General features: G+C 51.0%; 1 protein-coding gene across 1 annotated transcript in view; it reads left to right on the forward strand.

Moving 5' to 3' along the window:
• The first annotated feature begins 583 nt into the window (after window positions 1–583).
• WLS (Wnt ligand secretion mediator) overlaps window positions 584–25,557 on the forward strand; it is a 39,304-nt gene continuing 14,330 nt past the window's right edge. Inside the window, exons 1-4 of the mRNA XM_075321132.1 lie at window positions 584–812; window positions 20,500–20,775; window positions 23,529–23,653; window positions 25,051–25,212. Coding sequence (XP_075177247.1) covers window positions 707–812; window positions 20,500–20,775; window positions 23,529–23,653; window positions 25,051–25,212 — 669 coding nt within the window. The 5' untranslated portion in view covers window positions 584–706. The remainder of the gene's footprint in view (window positions 813–20,499; window positions 20,776–23,528; window positions 23,654–25,050; window positions 25,213–25,557) is intronic.

A 25,557-nucleotide genomic window follows, 5' to 3' on the forward strand; every position in this document is an offset into this window, starting at 1 on the left:
TGCAGGACATTGAGTGCAGGACACTGAGTGCAGGGCATTGGGTGCTGAGTGCAGGACACTGAGTGCAGGACATTGGCTGTTGAGTGCAGGACACTGAGTGCAGGACATTGGCTGTTGAGTGCAGGACACTGAGTGCAGGGCATTGGCTGTTGAGTGCAGGACACTGAGTGCAGGGCATTGGCTGTTGAGTGCAGGACACTGAGTGCGGGGCATTGGCTGTTGAGTGCAGGACACTGAGTGCAGGGCATTGGCTGTTAGGTGCAGGACACTGAGTGCAGGACACTGAGTGCAGGACACTGAGTGCAGGACACTGAGTGCAGGACACTGAGTGCAGGGCATTGGCTGTTAGGTGCAGGACACTGAGTGCAGGGCATTGGCTGTTGAGTGCAGGACACTGAGTGCAGGGCATTGGCTGTTAGGTGCAGGACACTGAGTGCAGGGCATTGGCTGTTAGGTGCAGGACACTGAGTGCAGGGCATTGGCTGTTGAGTGCAGGACACTGAGTGCGGGGCATTGGGTGCCGAGTGCTGGTCACTGCTCCGGTCACTGAGTGGCACTGCAGTTGCAGCAGAGCAGGAGGGAGGCGCAGAGCCCCGTCACGTGATCAGGAGGCTGCGGCAGCTCAGCGGCGGCGGAGAAATCTGGAGGCTGCAGAGCGCTGTGTGCGAGTCCGGGCGCCCCAGGAATTTACACTGTGAGAGCAGCCATGGCGGGGGCCATCATAGAGAACATGAGCACCAAGAAGCTGTGCATGGTGGGGGGCGCCCTGCTGGTCTTCCAAGTGCTGGCATTCCTGGTCGGGGGGCTGATCGGTGAGTTCTGAGCTCCAAAACTTTTCTCCTTGTGTCTGCAGCCTCCGCGCTGACTCCCTGCACCCCAGCCCTCCTCCCCGGGATCCCTCTCCCTCCTCCTGGGGTCCCCCTTTCTCCTCCTGGGGTCCCCCTCTCTCCTCCCGGGGTCCCCCGCACTCAGCCGCTTCTCTTATTGCTGCTTCTGGTCTATTCCTGGGGTGCAGCAGTTTCTCATCTCCAGTTATTTCTCGGTCTTCGAAGGGTTAACATACTTGATCAAACTTTAGGCACTTTCTAAACTTTTCAGGGGTTCACCTAAAAAGTTCACTTTGGATTTTATAGGGGAACAAAGTGCCCCCCACCCGCCTCTTCCTCTACTCCCCACCCCCAAACTCCTCCCTGACGCCTTTGTTGTGAGAAGAGGGGTCTGGACCTCAGAGGGGGCTTCCTGCATTGTCACCTTGATCACACATTGCTACATTGTATCTCTTTTGTTTTGTTCTTCCTCTTTGGTAGAGACAATTTAACTCTTGTTTTGCTTTTACTATTTACATTTGTTTAAGACTTTTCCCTAAATATTTAAAATAGTGAACAATTATTCAAAACCAAAAAATCAGTCTTGTCATTAAAAAAAAAATAAAAAAATTATAATTGAGAATTGTTACAAATATCCCCCCAAAAAATGTGCACATTCCTTATTCATGTGTCATCCTGAGTGCCATGCATGGAAGGGTTCTGATAATGGGTGAGAGTGCGAGATTTATAAAACAAAAAAATAAAAAAAAAATCATAAATTTTATAGCCAATTTAAATGGATTTTCTGAAAAAAATAGATAAATTAAATAAATAAATGCTGATTAATTTCTGTTAACAATGGAGACTCAGAGGTGAAACAACCAGAGATTGTGACCACAAGCAAAAGGACACTTATTTATTTTGTTGTCCTTCTAAAGCCCCCTGTACTTCCTAATTGCCATCCTCCATTACCAGGGTAAATAGTGGCTTCCAGCCTCTTCTCAAGGAGAATAGTATCAATTACTGCACTTTACACAGGAAGCTCATTCTCTGCGCTCCGCAAGTTTTATGTGAAATCAGGAAATTATTTAGCCAGTCCCTGAGGCCAGACATGGAGAACAGAAACAAAAAACATCTTATTTTGTAGCTTGAACTTCTCTAAGGTATTGTGCACACGTTGAGTATTTGGTTGCAGAAATTTCTGCACCATCCCTACATCTTATGGCAGGAAAAAAGGCACCAAAAAGTGCTTATTTTTGCATTCATTTTCAATTGAATGCGAATGCTGCAGTTTTTCTCGCTTTTTTTGGTGCAGTTTTGTTGTCAGTGTTCTGACTTTTGACTTCCCAGCAAAGTCTATGAGAATTCAGAGTCGCTGTGCGCACGCTGCAGTTTATTTGTCACAAACGTCTGGCAAAAAAAACTTCTGCATGTTCTATCTTCTTGCATTTTTGGCAGCTTCGACTGAAAAAACCGCAACATCATTACAAGCGTGGGTTTTATTTGTGTTTACATTTCTGGGACTAGCTGCAGTTTTGATGTCACAACAAACTGCAGCATGTGCATGTAGCCTAATGGATGAAAAATGCAGACAAAAAACGCTGAAAGATTTGACAATGCTGCAGATTATGTTCTGCACCAAATCTGCTGGCAGAAAATACTCAATGTATGTGCTACACGTTAGGATTCTCATTGACTTTGCTGGCATCAGGATTTGCTTGCAGTTTTGTGACAAAACTGCACTCAAAAACGCATAAAAAAATCGCAATAAAAACGCACTTCAGCTCTTGTGAAGGGGACACATATACAAAATGAGATACAGTACATAGAGCTATGTGTGTCCTTCTGCACAAGACAAAAAAAATAATTTAAGGAAATGTTCTGTGTGTGTGTGTGTGTGTATATTAGTATATACATAATGACAGAAACAAGGCAGCCTATGGGCATCATATATATATATATATATATATATATATATATATATATATATATATATATATTGTATGTATGTGTATGTGTGTGTATATATATATATATATATATATATATGTATGTATGTATGTGTGTATGTATGTGTATATATATATATATATATATATATATATATATATTATACCTCCCGCATGTGCTGCAATGTTGCCCAGAGCTGATCAGGGCACAGTATTCAGCACATGTGGTTGTCGCCTTTATGGTTTACATTACTAGGTCCTATCAGCCAGGATTTGGTTACTATTCTTTAAAACAATTATTAATCTGAGATGTATCCATCTCTATGAATTTTCTGCACTGTGACTTTTGGGGGTAACTGCCCCTGAATATTTGCTCCCTCTTCTTTCAGTTCCATTCATGTTCCTAATTTTTGGTTTAAACAAAAAAGTGACACTTTGTGCCATAACCCTGCATCATTTCCACATGCTCAATAGTGTCAGATATCAAAACTGAAGACTGAGCGACACATTGTGAGACACGATTGTGCTACATAGATTTTTTTTTTTTCTTATTTTGTGACACCTTCCCATTTAAACACTTGCTTGTAATTCTCCCCATATATACTTTGCATGTTCTGCTTGTGACTCTTGGCTCGTGTGTTCTCCATATAATTCTCTTCTTGCATCTTCTCTTTCTGGTTGATTTACATCAGCTCTGGGATTTTGGAAAGAGAATGCAGTTTGTGTCAGGATTGACCTTTCACAGATGAGGGCAGGGGCTGCAGACAGGCCGGGTCAGATCTGTATGGGTGCTGGACACCTGGGGCTGCAGACAGGCCAGGTCAGATCTGTGGGCGCTGGACACCTGGGGCTGCAGACAGGCCAGGTCAGATCTGTATAGGCGCTGGACACCTGGGGCTGCAGACAGGCCGGGTCAGATCTGTGGGTGCTGGACACCTGGGGCTGCAGACAGGCCGGGTCAGATCTGTGGGTGCTGGATACCTGGGGCTGCAGACAGCCTGGGTCAGATCTGTGGGTGCTGGACACCTGGGGTTGCAGACAGGCTGGGTCAGATCTGTGGGTGCTGGACACCTGGGGCTGCAGACAGGCCGGGTCAGATCTGTGGGTGCTGGACACCTGGGGCTGCAGACAGGCTGGGTCAGATCTGTATGGGCGCTGGACACCTGGGGCTGCAGACAGGCCGGGTCAGATCTGTGGGTGCTGGACACCTGGGGCTGCAGACAGGCCAGGTCAGATCTGTGGGTGCTGGACACCTGGGGCTGCAGACAGGCCGGGTCAGATCTGTGGGTGCTGGACACCTGGGGCTGCAGACAGGCCGGGTCAGATCTGTGGGTGCTGGATACCTGGGGCTGCAGACAGCCTGGGTCAGATCTGTGGGTGCTGGACACCTGGGGTTGCAGACAGGCCGGGTCAGATCTGTGGGTGCTGGACACCTGGGGCTGCAGACAGGCCGGGTCAGATCTGTGGGTGCTGGACACCTGGGGCTGCAGACAGGCCGGGTCAGATCTGTATGGGCGCTGGACACCTGGGGCTGCAGACAGGCCGGGTCAGATCTGTGGGTGCTGGACACTTGGGGCTGCAGACAGGCCAGGTCAGATCTGTGGGTGCTGGACACCTGGGGCTGCAGACAGGCCGGGTCAGATCTGTGAGCGCTGAACTCCTGGGGCTGCAGACAGGCCGGGTCAGATCTGTGGGCGCTGGACACCTGGGGCTGCAGACAGGCCGGGTCAGATCTGTATGGGCGCTGGACACCTGGGGCTGCAGACAGGCCGGGTCAGATCTGTATAGGCGCTGGACACCTGGGGCTGCAGACAGGCCGGGTCAGATCTGTATGTGCGCTGGACACCTGGGGCTGCAGACAGGCCGGGTCAGATCTGTATGGGAGCTGGACACCTGGGGCTGCAGACAGGCCGGGTCAGATCTGTATGGGAGCTGGACACCTGGGGCTGCAGACAGGCCGGGTCAGATCTGTATGGGCGCTGGACACCTGGGGCTGCAGACAGGCCGGGTCAGATCTGTATGGGCGCTGGACACCTGGGGCTGCAGACAGGCCGGGTCAGATCTGTATGGGCGCTGGACACCTGGGGCTGCAGACAGGCCGGGTCAGATCTGTATGGGCGCTGGACACTTGGGGCTGCAGACAGGCCGGGTCAGATCTGTGGGTGCTGGACACTTGGGGCTGCAGACAGGCTGGGTCAGATCTGTGGGCGCTGGACACTTGGGGCTGCAGACAGGCCGGCTCAGATCTGTACGGGCGCTGGACACCTGGGGCTGCAGACAGGCCGGCTCAGATCTGTACGGGCGCTGGACACCTGGGGCTGCAGACAGGCTGGGTCAGATCTGTATGGGCGCTGGACACTTGGGGCTGCAGACAGGCCGGGTCAGATCTGTATGGGCGCTGGACACTTGGGGCTGCAGACAGGCCGGGTCAGATCTGTGGGCGCTGGACACTTGGGGCTGCAGACAGGCTGGGTCAGATCTGTGGGCGCTGGACACTTGGGGCTGCAGACAGGCTGGGTCAGATCTGTGGGCGCTGGACACTTGGGGCTGCAGACAGGCCGGGTCAGATCTGTGGGTGCTGGACACTTGGGGCTGCAGACAGGCCGGGTCAGATCTGTGGGTGCTGGACACTTGGGGCTGCAGACAGGCTGGGTCAGATCTGTGGGCGCTGGACACTTGGGGCTGCAGACAGGCCGGCTCAGATCTGTAGGGGCGCTGGACACTTGGGGCTGCAGACAGGCCGGCTCAGATCTGTGGGCGCTGGACACTTGGGGCTGCAGACAGGCCGGCTCAGATCTGTAGGGGCGCTGGACACTTGGGGCTGCAGACAGGCCGGGTCAGATCTGTGTGCGCTGGACACCTGGGGCTGCAGACAGGCCGGGTCAGATCTGTGGGCGATGGACACCTGGGGCTGCTTCCAGGATGAAGTGTTTGCTGGAATTCTCTATTACTTTGCCAGAACAATCCTGAAGACATTTGTGGAGGCTCCCAAGTCAGATGAAGCTCCTTCAGATGTGGAATGAAGCCCCATCCACTGCCGGAGGCAGAAACCAGAATTAAAAGCAGCAGGAAACAAAAATAGCTGTTTACTGAAAACTTTACTTAAGAGGCCAACGTATGAGAAGAACAAGAGGTTTTCTAGAGCCTCAATATAATCTGTCATCCACGTTTTTGCTATTTCACCTGAGAGCAGCACAGTGTAGGGGCAGAGACCCTGATTCCAGCAATGTGTTACTTAGTTTACTGGCTGCAGCATTTTTAATAAAATCATGGTTTTCTCTGCAGCACATGTAGCTGAGCTCTATGTAACCACCACTGAATGGCAGCTTTCTGTGTACACTGTGCATAGGCAAAAAGCTGTTAATTTTGTGATGACGGCAGAGATACACAAAGCGGGGGACTGAGGCACAAGACACCTGTAGTGATAATCTTCTGCTGATAAAACACTGTTTTTACTGAAATGGAAGACAACATAGTAAGTGACATATCTCTGGAATCAGGGTCTCAGCCCTTACATCTTGCTGCTCTCAAATTACATAGCAATAACCTGCTGACAGATTCCCTGTAAGAACAGATCAGACTTACTGCCCACCATTGATCAGCTGCTTAAAGGAGCTGCTGCACGGCTTTGTACAGATCTGATAGCCTTGTACATAGGCGCAGTATTATAGTAGTTATATTCTTGTACATAGGGAGCAGTATTATAGTAGTTATATTCTTGTACATAGGCGCAGTATTATAGTAGTTATATTCTTGTACATAGGCGCAGTATTATAGTAGTTGTTATATTCTTGTACATAGGGAGCAGTATTATAGTACAGTAGTTATATTCTTGTACATAGGGGGCAGTATTATAGTAGTTATATTCTTGTACATAGGGGGCAGTATTATAGTAGTTATATTCTTGTACATAGGGGGCAGTATTATAGTAGTTATATTCTTGTACATAGGGGGCAGTATTATAGTAGTTTATATTCTTGTACATAGGGGGCAGTATTATAGTAGTTTATATTCTTGTACATAGGGGGCAGTATTATAGTAGTTTATATTCTTGTACATAGGGGGCAGTATTATAGTAGTTTATATTCTTGTACATAGGGGGCAGTATTATAGTAGTTATATTCTTGTACATAGGGGGCAGTATTATAGTAGTTTATATTCTTGTACATAGGGGGCAGTATTATAGTAGTAGTTATATTCTGATCAACCAGACCGTTCATATCTTTTTGTGACAGTCAGATTGTGTATTACATACAGTCTGTGTGAAGCCTTGGTCACGTCTGCTTGGCCTGGGGGATAGTGAGTACTTGTCTGTGAATGTTGAAGAATTTATGTTTAGCATACTTACTGCATTAGAAAGTCTCACGTTTATGCACAGTGTAATGTTAGGTTTTATTTATATATATATATATATATATATATATATATATATATATATATATATATATATATATATATATATATATATATATATATATATATATATATATATATAATGTATATAATGTATGTATATGTGTGTATATGTATAAATATTATTTATTTTTATCAGTGATTACCAACTTTCATGATGTGTAAAATAAAAAAAAAGTAATCAATGTAAATCTTTAGTCTATCTATATTGTTAGACATGTGGTGATGTCCCTTCTTTAATAATGGTGCTTTGATGATCACCTGTAACTGGGGGCGGAGGGGGGAAATAACCCTACATGCCCTATCCATGGGGCAGGAGATGACTTGCTGACTGTGCTCAGCAGTTCTATAGGCAATGAATGGAGCGGAGACTGAGCAGTCACACCTCTGCTGGATTTGGGATGGGGCTGGACAGTCTCAAGCTTAGGGATATATAGTAGGAGTAAAGCTGGGCTCAACTGTTATATGGGGGAGGTGCTTTAAAGGAAAAATCTCCAGATACTGTAATAAAACCCAAGCACTCAGACAGATACAAAGATAATGCAAAAGTTTTTTATTTGTGGATTATAAGCAAAAAGAAAAAATGCCACTACCAACAGAGCAAAGCCAAGCCAACGTTTCGGCCTGTGTTAGGCCTTTGTCAAGGTCTTGCCTATAAGAGATAATAAAGATTATTTACACACCAAAAGTGAATGTCAGATCGGAGTGTGGTCGGAGTGTGGTCGGAGTGTGGTCGGAGTGTGGTCGGAGTGTGGTCGGAGTGTGGTCGGAGTGTGGTCGGAGTGTGGTCGGAGTGTGGTCGGAGTGTGGTCGGAGTGTGATCGGAGTGTGATCGGAGTGTGATCTGCTTCTCTCGCATTCGGGTCACAGGTGCGGAGAAGATGGGAGACCTTAATCTCGCCATTGTCTCTGCGTATATCGGACTGATGATATCTGACTACTGTCCAATAATCCCCCTCATGACTAAGACCTTCAGGTTAAAATGCGTTGAATAAGTCCGTGGTTTTTTTTGTTGTTGTTGTTTTTTGTCCTCCCTTGAGACCCCTGGTGTGTTTATGCCATGTTTTTAATGGATCAAATAAAATGTTCACTTTTTTAATTATTCCCTGTTCTCCATGGGCGCTGTATTCTTGTTGTTTTGGATCCTGTTAGTTCCCGCCCGCCCGGGGCGTTTTCCGTGCTCTTGCGGTGGATACAGGAGTGAAGAGGGGTGAGCTGAAATATTTTCTTTCTTTTTTCCCATAGACGTGTATGGGTGCGCGTGATCTGATTTGCAGAGACACTTGCAGAATACTGAATCGGCGTGAGGAAAATCTCTTAGATCTGCTCTGCCTGAGGGCAATGTGAGATTTAATTGCACGTGTCTAATTTATACGCTCATGTGATTGAGTTATAAACTTGGCGCCATCCTGCTAGGTGTCCAGGCTCAGGACCTGTCTCCATCTATCTCTCAGTTTTTCGGTCAATTCTTTGACCTGATTCCAATAGATCACTCTGTATCTACCGTCAATTCTTTTTCCTGGAACTCTCTTCCCTCTGACTCGATTTCCTCTACTTGAGATCTCTCCATCTCTCACCCTAGGGACCACCCATGTCATGTAGCACTGCTACTGATCAGACCTTAGGTCTGCTCCTGTCTCAGGCTGAGCCCTATCTGACAGGAAACTGTCTCTGTCCCTGCAGTCAAGCCCCTCCCACTATGGGCTAGTCCCAAACATTAACTCTATCTTGCCCTGCACTAGAATATTACTGGCGTTTCACATTTATACGTTACACAGCATCACAATAGCCGTTACATTAATACACATTACACTATACAACAATGCTGATGTCTGAGGGGAGCATGGGCAGGACATCCATCTTCTTACAGAATGGAGGCACGTGCACCTGATCTCTATTAACAATAGCATTGCTGAGTCTCGGGATCAGTGGGGTCCCAGAGATAAGACCCCCAGCAATCATTTACAAAATAAAAAATGCCAATTGGATAGAGAGAGACCTCTTTTTTTAAGCTTCTATCCTCCTTTTGCACCACAGAACCGATACCTCCTATCACTATTCCCCCAGGGATGTGCCCCCCAGCGTGTTTCTCCCACCCCCCCATGTGCAGACAGGTTTTTCTTCCCATGGATCGGGCATGAGATGCCATTAGATCTGAGTAACCTTCTCCCTTTGATGTGCGGTGGCTCCGGTTTCTTGTGGAATGCTCTTTTATGTGGAGCGAGGAGGCGCTGACCTGTTTCCTGGGCCGGGTGCACAAGTTGAGGCCTGCACCTCGCTGATCCCCGATCTGTGCCGGCGCTGAACACGTGCCGCGTGCAGAACCACGAGGCTGAGATCCTGTCACTAATGGATCAGAATAAGGTGTCTTATTGCTGTAGAGCCCGACATTGCGGCACTTTAGGAATGTTTCAGTTTTAAGGCTATGTGCACACGCTGCGTTTTTGGCAGCTAAAAACGCACAAACGCACCCGCGGCAAAAAACGCATGCGTTTTTACCACGATTTGGCGTGTTTTTAGCTGCATTTTGCTGCATTTTTGATCTCTGCAATTTGCTGCGTTTTTCCAATGCATTGCATGGGGGGAAAACGCAGAAAAACGCAGGAAAGAATTGACATGTCCATTTTTTTATTTATTTATTTTTTTAAAGCTAAAAAACGCAGCTTAAAAAAAAGTTGTGTGCGGACAGCAAAAATGAAAACTCATAGACTTTGCTGGGGAATCAAAGTCATGCAATTTTGAGGCCAAAAACGCACCCGAAAAACGCACTGTGTGCACATAGCCTTACTCTGTCCTAATAGCCTAAAATTACTTTACCCTATAGATATAGGTGAAATTTAAAGCCTGGAAGCTGCATAATCTGTATCCACTTCATCCAGATGGTGCCAATGAAGGTCATGGAAGCTGAGCTGTAGGATGCTGTATGGCTCGCGCACATCTACGGATAAAAAAATCGGTCCCGTTTTGACCCATAAAAGTTGGACGAGTGAAATCCGTTTGGTATTCCATATGTCATGCGGCGTACAATATTTTTCTCCCCTAGAGTCCGTATGCAATGTGTCCGCCTCCCCAGGACGAACGGGAATTGCCCCAGCTTAAAGTGCCCACAGTCTCCTCTTCACGGCCGGCCTACACCACGTCCACGTCCCTACCACCCGGTTTACCATAAAGAGCCCTTTAGACAAGCCGGGAGCGCTCCTCTTCTACTATTGGCCCGTGTAAATTTGCGGGTGCACACGGGTCAGTAACGAGCCCTCGTTAGCGGCATCCCGCGATGTAAGTGAACTGGACATGTTTGTTTTTCCCATTCTGCTGCTCGGTGTAATGAAGCATTCCCCATTGTACGGCATGTGCCGGGCCGAGCCGCGCACACAGGAGGGGGTAATTGAGCATAAAGCCGACTGGCCGGATGATTCCCACCGTATCTGTGCACTCGACATCCAGCAATTAATTGGTGCAGACAATAAGTGACTGGGACTTGAATAGACTTTGTTTTTGGTGCCGGCCCCGGATCGCTCGCCTATTAAACGTGTCCGGACTGTATTCTGATCTGAACTGTTGGGAGAACTCGGCAATTTGTGCCCAACACTTTCCTACCTTTTGTTGAAGACCCTTTTAATAAGGAATTGGCTCTGTGCTCCTCTGCTGCCAGTTACCAATATATATATATGTGTTTAACTTTAGAGATGGATCTAGTTCTATAAATGCTAAATCTATCGCCCCTGTGAGGCAAATCCCGGGATATGAAGATGAATTATGACTTCCAGTCATAATCGCTCATCACTCCCTGGCAGTGCCCCCCTCCCTTCTTGTCCTCAATGTCCAGCATCTGTGAAGGTGTCACATCCCATGGCCATCTCCTATGATATGGAAATTAGGTGATGTGGGAACAATGGACACAGGATGACTCCCTGCCGTGACCCTGTGGTAGGAGCTGCTATCTAATTAGCAAGCTTGGAAGTATCCAGACAGAACGACTCCAGTAAAAAATGGTTCATATCTCGCAAGCCATATTTCCGATAAATATGGCAACCATAAAAATGGTGTCTCCGCATGCGGACGATGCTGGCACACCCTTTTTATGGGAGCGGGAGCTTGGGAAATACCCCAGGCGTGATATCAGCCAATGGGGAACTAGTAGACAAGTCATGAAACCTCTCATTCTGTAGCTAAATTCATAACTGTCACAATGAGAGCATTGGCGTCCGCCTACGACGCTCCCAGGCCAAGTTATGGCCATATTCCATGTTGTGGATTTTGTCCATAACTCCAGCCAGGGGTGGAGCAGTGCTCCCTCTGAGGTCACGAAGGTAGGAGGGGACCTGGATTTGCCCAGGTTGATAACCCTACTTCGGCCATTTTCCAGTGTTCTTTCGCTGGGGGTCACGTGTAGGAAACATCTGTGGGAGTTCCTGGAAACCTGGTCTACAGCGCCCCCCTGTGGCCAGACGCACAAGGTAACTGATTGAATTGCATACCTGTTTGTAAACCATGCTTTATCTGTAACTGTACTCTGACATATGTATATTCTGTAGATTCCCTATTGTATATATTGTAGTTTCTAGTGTGATTTAGGCTGATTAAATTATATAATTAATCTTGGGCTGTTCTGTTATCTCGATCTTGAATCCCACGTCTGTGTGTTCGGCTAATAGTTACCGTGAAGCGGTTGGTGGCAGCGAGTTGTGCCAAGGATTATTGTGGGGAGGCCAGTGAGATTCGGGGAGGTTTTATATATTCCGCCCGCGGAGGTCGGGGGAATATATACCCTACTCTCACTGGGGACCCTTCAATAATCGGCATAAGTAGTATAGCGGCCTCCTTGCTTATTGTCGGGCAATTCCATAATTGGCCTGACTATAAGAGGGGCGCTAGAGAGCGCGTCACGTGCTCTGTCTGTCGGTCGGGAGGTATAAAGGAGGGGTAACACCCACTTGTTACCCCCCGATTGTGACGTACTGGTAGCCAGCGCGGGGGATTTCTGAGTGACCCCCCCCGGTGGTTTGTGACATATTGGTGGCAAGCGGTGGGATCGAGATAATAGTGTGTGTGAGTGTGAGACCCATACTCCCAGACACTAAAGACTGCCTGCAGCAGCTGTGGCTGCTGGGGTCTTCAGACCAGCTCAACACTAGAGTGTCAGAGTGCAGATACTGTAAGGTGTGTGGAGGCATCAGGTGTCAGTTCTGTGTCAGTGACCAAAAGTCTGCAAGAATGGCTGATGGCACCAGGAGCAGAGCTATGCAACTGGCCAATGCTAAGGCAGGAGCCGAAGAGAGGGAGGACGGTGCTGTGGACAGTAATGAGGAGGTTGCCCACGAGTCCTCCAGGAGCTCGACGCCAGAGAACAGCTCTGCAGAGGACATTGCACAACCTGGCACTGCTGGACAAGATGAGGAGGAGCTCGCCCAAGGGTCCTCAACGAGCCAGATGCCAGTCCTCCGCTCTGAAATGGACAGTGAATCACCAGGCTCCGCAGCGGGCCGCAGATCACCACGTGCCATTCCACCGAGCCTGGGAGGCTCGGATAGCCTTCTTCAAATGGCTATGGCCCTTCTCCAGGCTGGAGACCAGAAGGGCTACAAGGAACTCCTGGCAGAGCGCAGGGCAGAGCGGCAGGCAGCGCGTGATGCTGAGGCTGCGGAGCGGCAAGCAGCGCGTGAAGAGCGCCAGGCAGAGCGTGAGGCTGCGGAGCGACAGGCAGACCGTGACTACCAGCTGCATCTAGCCAAGCTCCAGCCCTCATCAGCCACACGTGACCTTCAAGACACCAAACTTCCAAAGGTCCGTGTTGAGGACTTCCCAGTGCTGGAGAAGGATGGAGACTTGGACTCTTTCTTGACTGCTTTTGAACGGACTTGCTTGCAGCACCATCTGGACAAGGACCAGTGGGCCAAATACCTGACCCCCCGTTTAAGGGGTAAGGCCCTGGAAATCCTTGGGGACTTGCCTGCTGAGGCAGATCAGGGCTACGACACCATCAAGCGGGCCCTGATCCAACAGTACAACCTCACTCCGGAGTCCTACCGCAAGAAGTTCCGGACCCTGCAGAAGGGACCAAAGGACTCCTGGGCTGACCACCGGCGGGCACTTGCCCGAGCTGCCGACCACTGGACCCAAGGCCTGCAGCTTTCCACCGGACCAGAGATCCTGGACTTGGTCATCACGGAGCAACTCTTGTGGAACTGCCCTGAGGATCTCCGCCAGTTCATCCGAGACCAGAAGCCAAAGGGGTCCACGGCTACAGCTGCCCTGGCCGATGACTACACCAACAATCGGGCTCCTGAAGCCAGGAGAGCAGCCACCAGCAGCACCTGGAGAGGGGGTAAGATGAACTCTGCGACTGCCCCACCTGCCCCTAGACTGCAGGGGGTGTCCCCCTCAACTCCCCTCTCCAGGCCCGTGGCAGAACCAAGACGGTGCCACCAGTGCAACCTACCTGGACACTTCAAGGCCATGTGCCCTCAGCGTCCCAAGGCCCCGGGTCCGTCCCCGTCCCAAGGGCCGCCCAAGGTGTATTGTGTGGGTGGGGGTGGTGGTAGGTCCCTGGACAGCTTCCAACCTGTCACCGTCGGCCGGTCTGTGACCATGGGACTGCGAGACAGCGCCTCGGAGGTGACTCTGGTGCGGCCTGAGATGGTGTCCCCCCAAGACTTGATCCCTGGAAAAACCCTCGCTGTCTCCGGGATTGGAGGCACTGACCCGGAGCTGCCTGTTGCTGACATTTATGTGGACTGGGGCGCAGGGCGAGGGGTGAGGGAGGTGGGGGTAACTGATCGGATCCCCGCAAACGTGCTACTTGGGACAGATTTGGGGCAGATAACCTCCCAGTTTGGGCCCCCCCCAAGGGCTGAACCTTCAGCCAGTACTGACGTGCCTCCGGACAATGTTAATGTGTTATCTATGAATGATGTAAGGGAGGAGGGAGTGAACTCTGATATTTCTGCTTGCACAGACACCATAGACACACACACAGCTGCAGCTGTGACAGGGGAGGGGGTCAGAGAAAGGTGTGACCATGCCTCTACAAGTAATCAGCCTGTGAGCTGGGATCTGTTGCCCTCTGCAGGGATAAGCAGAGAGCAGGGTGCTGCAGGGGGAGGACCAGTGTGTGGGGTGGGGGCTACCACAGCAAATGTGGGGTCCCCAGAGATTTCACAGCGGGGTTCTGTTGCTGCAGGAGGGGAACAGGCAGGTGAGATTGGGGCCGGTCCAGGAGCGGAAGTGCTCCCAGGTAAGATCTCGGTGCATGGTTCCCCCACAACCGGGGTGTCAGGAAGCCAGGTAGGTCTGCCTGAACCGGCGACTTGGTCAGGAACGGAGGAGGAGCAGGCACGACCCACGGTCGCAGCGGCTGTGGCCGCTGTCACCCGCAGTGGGAGTGCTGGAAGCCAAGGGGCCTCCCGGAGGTCCGATAGCTCTTCCCCTTCTGACCAAGTGGCAGCCGAGTCAGGTGGAGGCCAGGACACAGGTCCCGGGGCACTGACTGAAGATGTGACAGTCTCGTCGATTCTGGCCACATCTAGTCAGGGGTTTCAGGCAGCGTTAGAGGCTGACGACAGCCTGAAAGCTCTTAAGGAGCAGGCGGCACAGACTCCCTCGGACTCGGACCCGGAGCGAGTGGTCTCGGACCAAGGACGGCTGTACCGGGCCACGGTCCAGCAGGGTTCACCGGAGGCGTGGCCCAGGGACCGACAGTTGGTGGTACCCTATCCGTTCCGGACGGAGTTGTTGCGGATCGCACATGAGATTCCGATGGCCGGACACCTAGGGATCGCTAAGACCAAGGCCAGGTTAAACCAGCATTTCTACTGGCCAAAAATGGGGGCCGATGTGGCTGCCTACTGCCGTTCGTGTGAAACCTGTCAGAGAGTGGGGAAGGCGGGGCCACGCCCCAAAGCCCCACTGGTATCTCTGCCCATCATCGATGAGCCTTTCAGGAGGGTGGCTGTGGATCTGGTCGGCCCGCTGGCCATCCCCAGCAGCTCCGGGAAACGCTTCATACTGACGGTAGTGGACTATGCCACCCGGTACCCAGAAGCAGTGGCCTTGTCGTCCATTCGGGCTGACAAGGTGGCCACCGCATTGCTGGAGATTTTCTCCCGAGTGGGTTTTCCCCAGGAAATGCTCACTGACCGGGGGACCCAATTCATGTCCCAGCTGATGGAGGCCCTCTGTAAGCAAGTCCAGGTGCGACATCTGGTGGCCAGCCCGTACCATCCACAGACTAATGGCCTGTGCGAGCGGTTCAATGGCACCTTAAAGCAGATGCTTAAGATGTTGGTCGACTCCCATGGGCGTGACTGGGAGCGGTATCTCCCACACCTGTTATTTGCTTACCGAGAGGTTCCACAGGCCTCAACAGGATTCTCACCGTTTGAGCTCCTGTACGGGCGATGTGTGCGGGGCCCCCTGGCTCTGGTGAAAGAGGCTTGGGAAGGGGATTTGGCCACCCCTGGAGTGTCGGTTATCGAGTATGTCATGCGCTTCCGGGACAAAATGCAGGCCTTGACGCAACTGGTACACGACAATATGGCTCAAGCCCAGGCCGATCAGAAGCGTTGGTACGACCAGAACGCTTGTGAGAGGACCTACCAAGTGGGTCAAAAGGTGTGGGTACTGGTCCCCGTACCACAGGACAAGCTTCAGGCAGCCTGGGAAGGCCCATACCTCGTGTACCAGCAGCTCAACCCTGTGACGTACCTGGTCACCCTGGACCCTGCCCGTGGAAGGCGGAAGCCCTTCCATGTGAACATGATGAAGGCACATCATGAGCGGGAGGCATGTGCGCTCCCCGTGTGCAACCTGCCCGAGGAGGGAGAAGCGGAAACCCTCTTGGATATGCTAGCCCAGGTTAGGGCAGGCGGATCCATTGAGGATGTGGAGGTTGGCCACCAGCTCTTGGAGGACCAACGGTCCCAGCTGTGGGCCACCCTCCTCCCCTTCCGGGGGTTGTTTACCAACCAGCCCGGAAGAACTGACTTGGCTGTCCATCACGTGGACACTGGGGATCATCCCCCGATCCGGCGTTCAGCATATCGGGTCTCCCTGGAGGTGCAGCAACACATGCGCCAGGAGATTGACGAGATGCTGAAGCTGGGGGTGATCCAGGCATCCAACAGCGCTTGGGCCTCGCCTGTAGTCCTCGTCCCTAAGAAGGACCGAACCACTCGGTTCTGCGTGGACTACAGGGGGCTCAATGCTGTCACGGTCGCCGATGCGTACCCAATGCCACGCATCGATGACCTGCTCGATCAGTTGGCCGGGGCTCAGTACCTGACCATCATGGACCTGAGCCGGGGATATTGGCAGATCCCCCTGACTCGCAAGGCCAGGGAACGCTCTGCCTTTATTACCCCATTTGGACTATACGAGTCCACGGTGATGCCATTCGGGATGAGGAATGCCCCTGCCACTTTCCAGCGGATGGTCAACACCCTGCTCAAGGGACTTGAAGGGTACGCGGCCGCGTACCTGGATGACATTGCCGTCTTCAGTCCCACCTGGGAGGACCACCTAGAGCATCTAGCACAGGTGCTCAGGCGGATCCACCGGGCAGGTTTGACCATCAAGCCGGGAAAGTGTCAGCTGGCCATGAGCGAGGTCCAGTACCTCGGTCACCGGGTAGGCGGGAGAACACTGAAGCCCGAGCCTGAGAAAGTGGAGGCCATCGCATCCTGGCCCACCCCCAGGACCAAGAAGCAGGTGATGTCCTTCTTAGGGACCGCCGGGTACTATAGGAGGTTTGTTCCACGCTATAGTAGCCTGGCAAAGCCCTTGACGGACCTCACCAAGAAGAAGCTGCCCTCTGCAGTCGATTGGACAATGGACTGCGAGACAGTCTTCCAGGCCCTAAAGGACGCCCTGTCCAGCCCGCCCGTGCTACAGGCAGCCGACTTCACGCGGCCGTTTGTAGTACAGACCGACGCCAGTGACTTCGGCCTCGGTGCGGTGCTCAGCCAGGTGGACTCTGCGAGCCAAGAGCACCCAGTCTTGTACCTGAGCAGGAAGCTGTTACCAAGGGAAGTGGCCTATTCCACGATGGAGAAGGAGTGCCTGGCCATAGTGTGGGCCCTGCAGCGTCTGCAACCCTATCTATACGGGCGCCACTTCATCGTGGAGACGGACCACAATCCCCTCAGCTGGTTGCACACCGTCTCTGGGACGAATGGGCGATTGTTGCGATGGAGCCTTGCGCTCCAGCAATACAACTTCACCATTCGCCACAAAAGGGGCCGTGACCACGGTAACGCAGACGGGCTGTCCCGACAAGGAGAGGTCGCGGACGGGCGCACGGGGGAACACCGGAGTGTGCTGCCCCCTAGCGCCCTCAAAAGGGGGGAGGTGTGAGGCAAATCCCGGGATATGAAGATGAATTATGACTTCCAGTCATAATCGCTCATCACTCCCTGGCAGTGCCCCCCTCCCTTCTTGTCCTCAATGTCCAGCATCTGTGAAGGTGTCACATCCCATGGCCATCTCCTATGATATGGAAATTAGGTGATGTGGGAACAATGGACACAGGATGACTCCCTGCCGTGACCCTGTGGTAGGAGCTGCTATCTAATTAGCAAGCTTGGAAGTATCCAGACAGAACGACTCCAGTAAAAAATGGTTCATATCTCGCAAGCCATATTTCCGATAAATATGGCAACCATAAAAATGGTGTCTCCGCATGCGGACGATGCTGGCACACCCTTTTTATGGGAGCGGGAGCTTGGGAAATACCCCAGGCGTGATATCAGCCAATGGGGAACTAGTAGACAAGTCATGAAACCTCTCATTCTGTAGCTAAATTCATAACTGTCACAATGAGAGCATTGGCGTCCGCCTACGACGCTCCCAGGCCAAGTTATGGCCATATTCCATGTTGTGGATTTTGTCCATAACTCCAGCCAGGGGTGGAGCAGTGCTCCCTCTGAGGTCACGAAGGTAGGAGGGGACCTGGATTTGCCCAGGTTGATAACCCTACTTCGGCCATTTTCCAGTGTTCTTTCGCTGGGGGTCACGTGTAGGAAACATCTGTGGGAGTTCCTGGAAACCTGGTCTACAGCGCCCCCCTGTGGCCAGACGCACAAGGTAACTGATTGAATTGCATACCTGTTTGTAAACCATGCTTTATCTGTAACTGTACTCTGACATATGTATATTCTGTAGATTCCCTATTGTATATATTGTAGTTTCTAGTGTGCTTTAGGCTGATTAAATTATATAATTAATCTTGGGCTGTTCTGTTATCTCGATCTTGAATCCCACGTCTGTGTGTTCGGCTAATAGTTACCGTGAAGCGGTTGGTGGCAGCGAGTTGTGCCAAGGATTATTGTGGGGAGGCCAGTGAGATTCGGGGAGGTTTTATATATTCCGCCCGCGGAGGTCGGGGGAATATATACCCTACTCTCACTGGGGACCCTTCAATAATCGGCATAAGTAGTATAGCGGCCTCCTTGCTTATTGTCGGGCAATTCCATAATTGGCCTGACTATAAGAGGGGCGCTAGAGAGCGCGTCACGTGCTCTGTCTGTCGGTCGGGAGGTATAAAGGAGGGGTAACACCCACTTGTTACCCCCCGATTGTGACGTACTGGTAGCCAGCGCGGGGGATTTCTGAGTGACCCCCCCGGTGGTTTGTGACAGCCCCATTTTCCCTTTACCTGGGATAAACATCCTCTCCGCCGCCACCTTTTTTTTTCTTCTCCTTTCCATGGACAATTGGCAACTTAAAGCTGACTGTGTCATCCTGTGCCCCCTTTCTCGGTCTCTGTCCTGCGCGCCCCCTTTCTCGGTCTCTGTCATGCGCGCCCCCTTTCTCGGTCTCTGTCCTGCGCGCCCCCTTTCTCGGTCTCTGTCCTGCGCGCCCCCTTTCTCGGTCTCTGTCCTGCGCGCCCCCTTTCTCGGTTTCTGTCCTGCGCGCCCCCTTTCTCGGTCTCTGTCCTGCGCGCCCCCTTTCTCGGTCTCTGCCCTGCGCGCCCCCTTTCTCGGTCTCTGCCCTGCGCGCCCCCTTTCTCGGTCTCTGCCCTGCGCGCCCCCTTTCTCGGTCTCTGCCCTGCGCGCCCCCTTTCTCGGTCTCTGCCCTGCGCGCCCCCTTTCTCGGTCTCTGCCCTGCGTGCCCCCTTTCTCTGCCCTGCGTGCCCCCTTTCTCTGTCCTGCGCGCCCCCTTTCTCTGTCCTGCGCGCCCCCTTTCTCGGTCCTGCGCGCCCCCTTTCTCGGTCCTGCGCGCCCCCTTTCTCGGTCCTGCGCGCCCCCTTTCTCGGTCCTGCGCGCCCCCTTTCTCGGTCCTGCGCGCCCCCTTTCTCGGCCCTGCGCGCCCCCTTTCTCGGCCCTGCGCGCCCCCTTTCTCGGTCTCTCTGTCCTGCGTGCGCCCCCTTTCTCGGTCCTGCGCGCCCCCTTTCTCGGTCTCTTGGTCCTGGTGCCCTCTCTCCTATCCCTCTTTGCTTTGTAGTGCTGTGCAAGAGGGGCTGAAGTACGAATGATGCATTGGTTTTCAACCTGAACAGCAACGCTACAAGTGTCAACATACCATGCGACTGCTGCTTTCTGTGGCATGCTGGCAGTTGTAGTGCCCAAAGTTGCATATCATGGAGTGCAGTCCTCTGGATGGAGGGTGCTTGGTCTGTACCTTTTAGTAACCTTGCGTGGTTATTAGAGTTTTTTTGTTTTTAATTTCTTCTCCCTTGGATCCGATCTTGTTCCCGGCTCATCACTCGCAGGCACAAGAAGTATATGCTATTCAATGCAATTGCAACAATTAATAAGTTCATTCTTATATATACACTATGGCAAACATTAATGTGGAAAAAGAAAATCCAGTTTTTCGTGAGTCTGGGGTGTTACCGTACTACTTGCTCTGAAAGAACGTGAAAAACCATAATATTATAAAGGCGCTGTATGTCTGCGCCAGGGAATGCCAGCTTCATTTTGACCCTATACCACACAGATCACATGTTCTATCCGTGTATATAGGGCTGGGTATAAATCATCATAGAAGTCTGGGTCTCCGCGTCAGAGCTCGGCGTTCTTCCATCCCCAAGAGATGCTTTCATCCATCAGACTACAAAAACCTTTTAGCACTTGTGCCCCCTCCCTGGACCCGGCAACGGCGGCAAAGTGTTTCTGTTATGTCGCTCATTTAACACCGAAATCCTAAAAGTGCAACTAATGTTAGTGTGAATACAGCCCTAAACATATCTTTGGCCACATCACCTGTCATGGCGTCTAACCCCAGCCGTAATGTCACAACTTTTCACTGGATAATTTTTTTGTAACCAGTAAATCTAATATTTTATTAGCCGGACAACACTGTTTATTTCTAACCCCGTATTCTGCTCTTTCCAGCTCCAAAGCCAACAACCTATGCCGACTTCCTAGCTGTAAAGTGTGTCGATTTACGGAAAGGCAATCACGGCGCCCCCAAGTGGTTGATTCCATGGGGAAATGATCGATGTGTCAGCATCCGAGGCTTCGAGGAGGCGGCCAGTCAGCTTATCCAAGCCAACGACATAGTGTTCTCGGTGCACATTCCCTTCCAAGGCCAAGAAATGAGTCCCTGGTTCCAGTTCATGCTCATCATCCTGCAGCTGGACATCTCCTTCAAGCTGAATAATTACATCGGTAAGTGCTGGTAGATGTGGCCATGTCTTGGCCTTCACGTGCCCTCCCCTGTAGGAGATGTGGCCACGTCTTGGCCTTCACGTGCCCTCCCCTGTAGGAGATGTGACCATGTCTTGGCCTCCATGTGCTCTCTCCCTCGTAGGAGATGTGACCAGGTTTTGGCTTCCATGTGATCTCACCTAGTAGATGTGACCAGGTTTTGGCCTCCATGTCCCCTGTCCTGCAAGAGATGTGACCAGGTTTTGGCTTCCATATGCCCTCCCCCGTAGGAGATGTGACTGTCTATGCCACCATGTGCCCTCCCCCCGAAAGAAGATGTGACCAGGTTTTGGCCTCCATCGTAGAAGATGTGACCAGGTTTTGGCCTCCATCGTAGAAGATGTGACCAGGTTTTGGCCTCCATCGTAGGAGATGTGACCAGGCTTTGGCCTCCATCGTAGGAGATGTGACCAGGTTTTGGCCTCCATCGTAGGAGATGTGACTAGGTTTTGGCCTCCCCCGTAGGAGATATGACCCATGTTTTGGCCTCCCTGGTAGATGTGACCAAGTTTTGGCCTCCATGTGCCCTCCCCTTGTGGTTTTGGTCTCGATGTGACCATGTTTTGGCACTCCTGGGCTTGAGTTGAAAAGCGTTGACCACCGTTGGTTCTAGAAGTGTGACAGTGCCCACATCGTCATGGCCACATCTGGTATATGTGATTTCCACCGCCTTTGGTTGGCAGGTGCAGATCATATATTGTCATGGTCCCTGGTATGTGCCACGTTGGCCTCTCCTGGAAAGGCTGGCTTCCATTGCAGATCCCACAAAGTATCTCTTCCTGGCTCCTATGTGGCAAACTTGTATCATCATGGATTCCTACATCTCCATCTAGTTGGGTAGATGAGAAGTCTTGGGAAGCTTGGTGATGATCCGTGAGCGGTAACACTTGTCTTAAAGGGATTGTCTAATTAAGAATAAGAGTATATGGATGTCATAGAGGGCGAGGACCTGGAATGAGCCAGGACAGATGGGTGACAATATTGTAGCATATGGGGTAATACTGATTACCCCAGAATAACGTCTTCCAGGGTGGGCTCAGAGCAGGGGGGGGTGGGACGCCTGTTGATCTCTGCAGGGACCACATATTATTATTATTATTATTATAATAATAATAATAATAATAATAATAATAATAATATATATATATATTTTTTTTAAAGTGGGTATTCAGATTGGATAACCCCTTTTAGGACTAACCCACCTAACTCTTCGTGAAATATCGATCATTTTTTTATTGTGCGTGTCCTTTCAGCGCCGCCCTTGCACATGACACGGATCAGCTCTGCACTCTATAGCAATGGCTCAGTTTTTCTGAGGTTGGGTTGATAGCAGAGAATGGGCGATTTGTTTCCATTTCCTGACACTCCGGGTTTTTCCATATTTTTCTATACAGATTCGGGGGTGGTGGTGCCATAATATGGAGATCTCTCACTGCCGGTGTCTTTAGTCATTTGTGGCTCCCGCCTCCATCTCGTATTGTTTGGCGGCCACGATTAGAGAAGTAACCTCTTTAAATAGCTCGCTGCCTCATCTGAAATGACGGATTCACTAAATGCAGAGTCTGAGTTATTCTGGATAAACGCCAAAAACAACACGAGATTTATGAGCCGTTCCCTCAACTCTGCAAACAGAATCCGACTGCAAATCTCCCAACTAATATCAATGTCCGGCAGATTCCTATTGTAGCTGCACTTGTCACTTTTCAAGATCCCGGCTTGCTTTCTGTGAATGGGACCCTGGTTATCCATAGTGACTGCTCACAGCTGAGGGTTTGTTATACTTGTACCCAGCCCGGATGATCCAATGCAGTGTTCATAACCCGGACTCCTTCTCTCTGCTCCGGTTGATTACATTGTTGCTCGTTAGCAGGACAGATATAATGAGCCGCAAAGGATTCTATACCGGATACAATTGTAACAAACTGTGAGACGAATCAAGTAAGGGAGAGTGGTCCGTTCGTTGGCGGCCAGCAGAGCTCCTGTGGTCCGTTCGGCGCTGGCGGCCAGCAGAGCTCTTGTGATCCGTTTGGCGCTGGCGGCCAGCAGAGCTCCTGTGGTCCGTTTGGCGCTGGCGGCCAGCAGAGCTCCTGTGGTCCGTTTGGCGCTGGCGGCCAGCAGAGCTCCTGTGATCCGTTTGGCGCTGGCGGCCAGCAGAGCTCCTGTGGTCCGTTTGGCGCTGGCGGCCAGCAGAGCTCCTGTGGTCCGTTTGGCGCTGGCGGCCAGCAGAGCTCCTGTGGTCCCTTTGGCGCTGGCGGCCAGCAGAGCTCCTGTGGTCCGTTTGGCGCTGGCGGCCAGCAGAGCTCCTGTGGTCCGTTTGGCGCTGGCGGCCAGCAGAGCTCCTGTGGTCCGTTTGGCGCTGGCGGCCAGCAGAGCTCCTGTGGTCCGTTTGGCGCTGGCGGCCAGCAGAGCTCCTGTGGTCCGTTTGGCGCTGGCGGCCAGCAGAGCTCCTGTGGTACGTTCGGCGCTGGCGGCCAGCAGAGCTCCTGTGGTCCGTTCGGCGCTGGCGGCCAGCAGAGCTCCTGTGGTTTGTTCGGCGCTGGCGGCCAGCAGAGCTCCTGTGGACCGTTCGGCGCTGGCGGCCAGCAGAGCTCCTGTGGTCCGTTCGGCGCTGGCGGCCAGCAGAGCTCCTGTGGTCCGTTTGCTGGCGGCAAGCAGAGGTCCTATGTTTATATTAAATTTACTGATCATTATTTTTTTATCTTTTGTCTTTTTAGAGGATAATGCGATGGTGACTCTTGATGTGGTTATGGCGTACCGGGACGAGTTACATGATCCGTGGACGGAGCTGGCGCGTTCTGTAGAGCAGCGGAAACTCCAGTGCGCGTTCCATGCTCCAAAGGTGATGGTTCTGGGTCTGATGTGTATGGACCGGTCCTTGGTCTTAATATTAGGCAAAGGGCTTAATCTGTAATCTAGTCTGTGCTGTTGGCAGCAAAAGGGCGTAAAGTACATGAATGTATGATCAGACTGCTATATAGGAGCGGTATAATCAAAATGGTAACGGATGGCGGTGTTTTTTTTTTCTGTTCATTCCAACAACCATAACCTTGTTCACATGGTCAGACTTTATTTGTTATTTGATGTTCATAGTGCTGTAAAAACAAACCCCCAACCCATGCAAGTCTGGTGTTTTGAAGAAATCCCCCCCCCCTCATTTTGACAATATTATAATTTGTTTTTTTATTTTTTTTAATCTGTTTTGCTGTTTTGGGTTAAGCTTTGTTGATTTTAAACTTGTGTTTTGGGTTTGTTTTTTTGTTTTTAGTTTTGTTTTAATCAGTCTCCCTGATCACCTATGTAATACACTGCAATAATGCAGCCATACTGAAGCCTTTTTATTCCCGCTGGCAGCTTTTATGCTACATGTCACTGAGGAGTTAAAGGGCTGCTTCCCGACTTTATGATCCGTATCCTGAGGATAGCGGGTGCAGCGACCTCCTCCTCTAGTCCGTCCTGTGCAGTGAAGCTCCCGGACACTCGGCTAAGCATCGCTCTGTCCCTTTGAATGGGGCTAAACTGCAAGTTCCCTTCTTAAAGGGAATTTGTCACCAGTTTTTTTCCACCTAATCTGAGAACAGCATAATGTAGGGGCAGAGATCCTGATTCCAGCGATGTGTCACTTACCGGGCTGCTTAGTGTAGTTTTGATAAAATCCCTGTTTAATCAGCAGGACATTATCGTTACAGGACTACTTGGCATGCTGCAGGTAGTCCAGCATCTTCATGGGTTCTGTATAACTGCTAGATCTGCAGCAGAGAAAACATTGATTTTCTCAAAATGACAGCAAACAGCTCAGTAAGTGACACATCGCTGGAATCAGCATCTATGTCTCTTCATTATGCTGCTCTCAGATGGTGACAGATTCCTTTTAAACAAATGATCAGGAGCACAGTGTGCAGGAAATAACTGCAATTATTCTGTCTTAAAGGGGTTTGCCATCTTGATCAATTTTTCTTCAATTGCATTGTTTCAATAATAATGGTTTCAAAAGTCTACACACCCACTGGAATGTGGTGTGCCTCAATGGCTGCCACCTGGGGACAATAGCCTGCATTCAACTGTAGAGTAAATGTTTAGGCTTGGTGTCTTTTTTTTAAGAGGTGGACTCAAGATGGTGCAGAACTACAACTCCCAGAATATGCTGCCCGCCAGAGGGTTTCTGGACATGCTGGGAGTTGTAGTTCCTCCGTAGCGTCCGGCTGGGGTTGAGGTAACCTCTTTCCTTTTCTGACGCAGACCGCGGACAATCAAGGCCGTTCCTACGAGTGCGACGTCCTCCCGCTGATCGAGCTGGGGAGCGTGGCGCATAAATACTACCTGGTGAACATCAGACTTCCCGTTAACGACAAGAAGAAAATTAATGTGGGGATCGGGGAGATAAACGACCTGCACTTGGTGGTGAGGAATCCTCTTATTATTCCAAATGAGTTCTGATCGGAGCTTTTACAGGATAATTAGACTGAATAATGAGCGGTGATTCCTTCTGCTCGGCTTTTATAGTTGAGCGATCGTCTCTCCGCCGCATGTTGTTACATAGCAAATAATTCCTAAAAAGTCTCGTCCATAGAGGGCGCTGTTGTGTCTGCGCTGCGGAATCATTTCTTTATGATTAACACCAGGTGGCGCCATATGTTAGTAAATATTAATATTATCTGGATCACAATGTGGTCTGTGACTGGCAGGAATGCTGGTAGTTGTAGTTCCACAACAGCTGCTGTACAATTTGATGACACTTTCCGGGGC

Source organism: Anomaloglossus baeobatrachus, chromosome 8, assembly GCF_048569485.1.
Source record: "Anomaloglossus baeobatrachus isolate aAnoBae1 chromosome 8, aAnoBae1.hap1, whole genome shotgun sequence".
Classification (NCBI taxonomy): Eukaryota; Metazoa; Chordata; class Amphibia; order Anura; family Aromobatidae; genus Anomaloglossus; species Anomaloglossus baeobatrachus.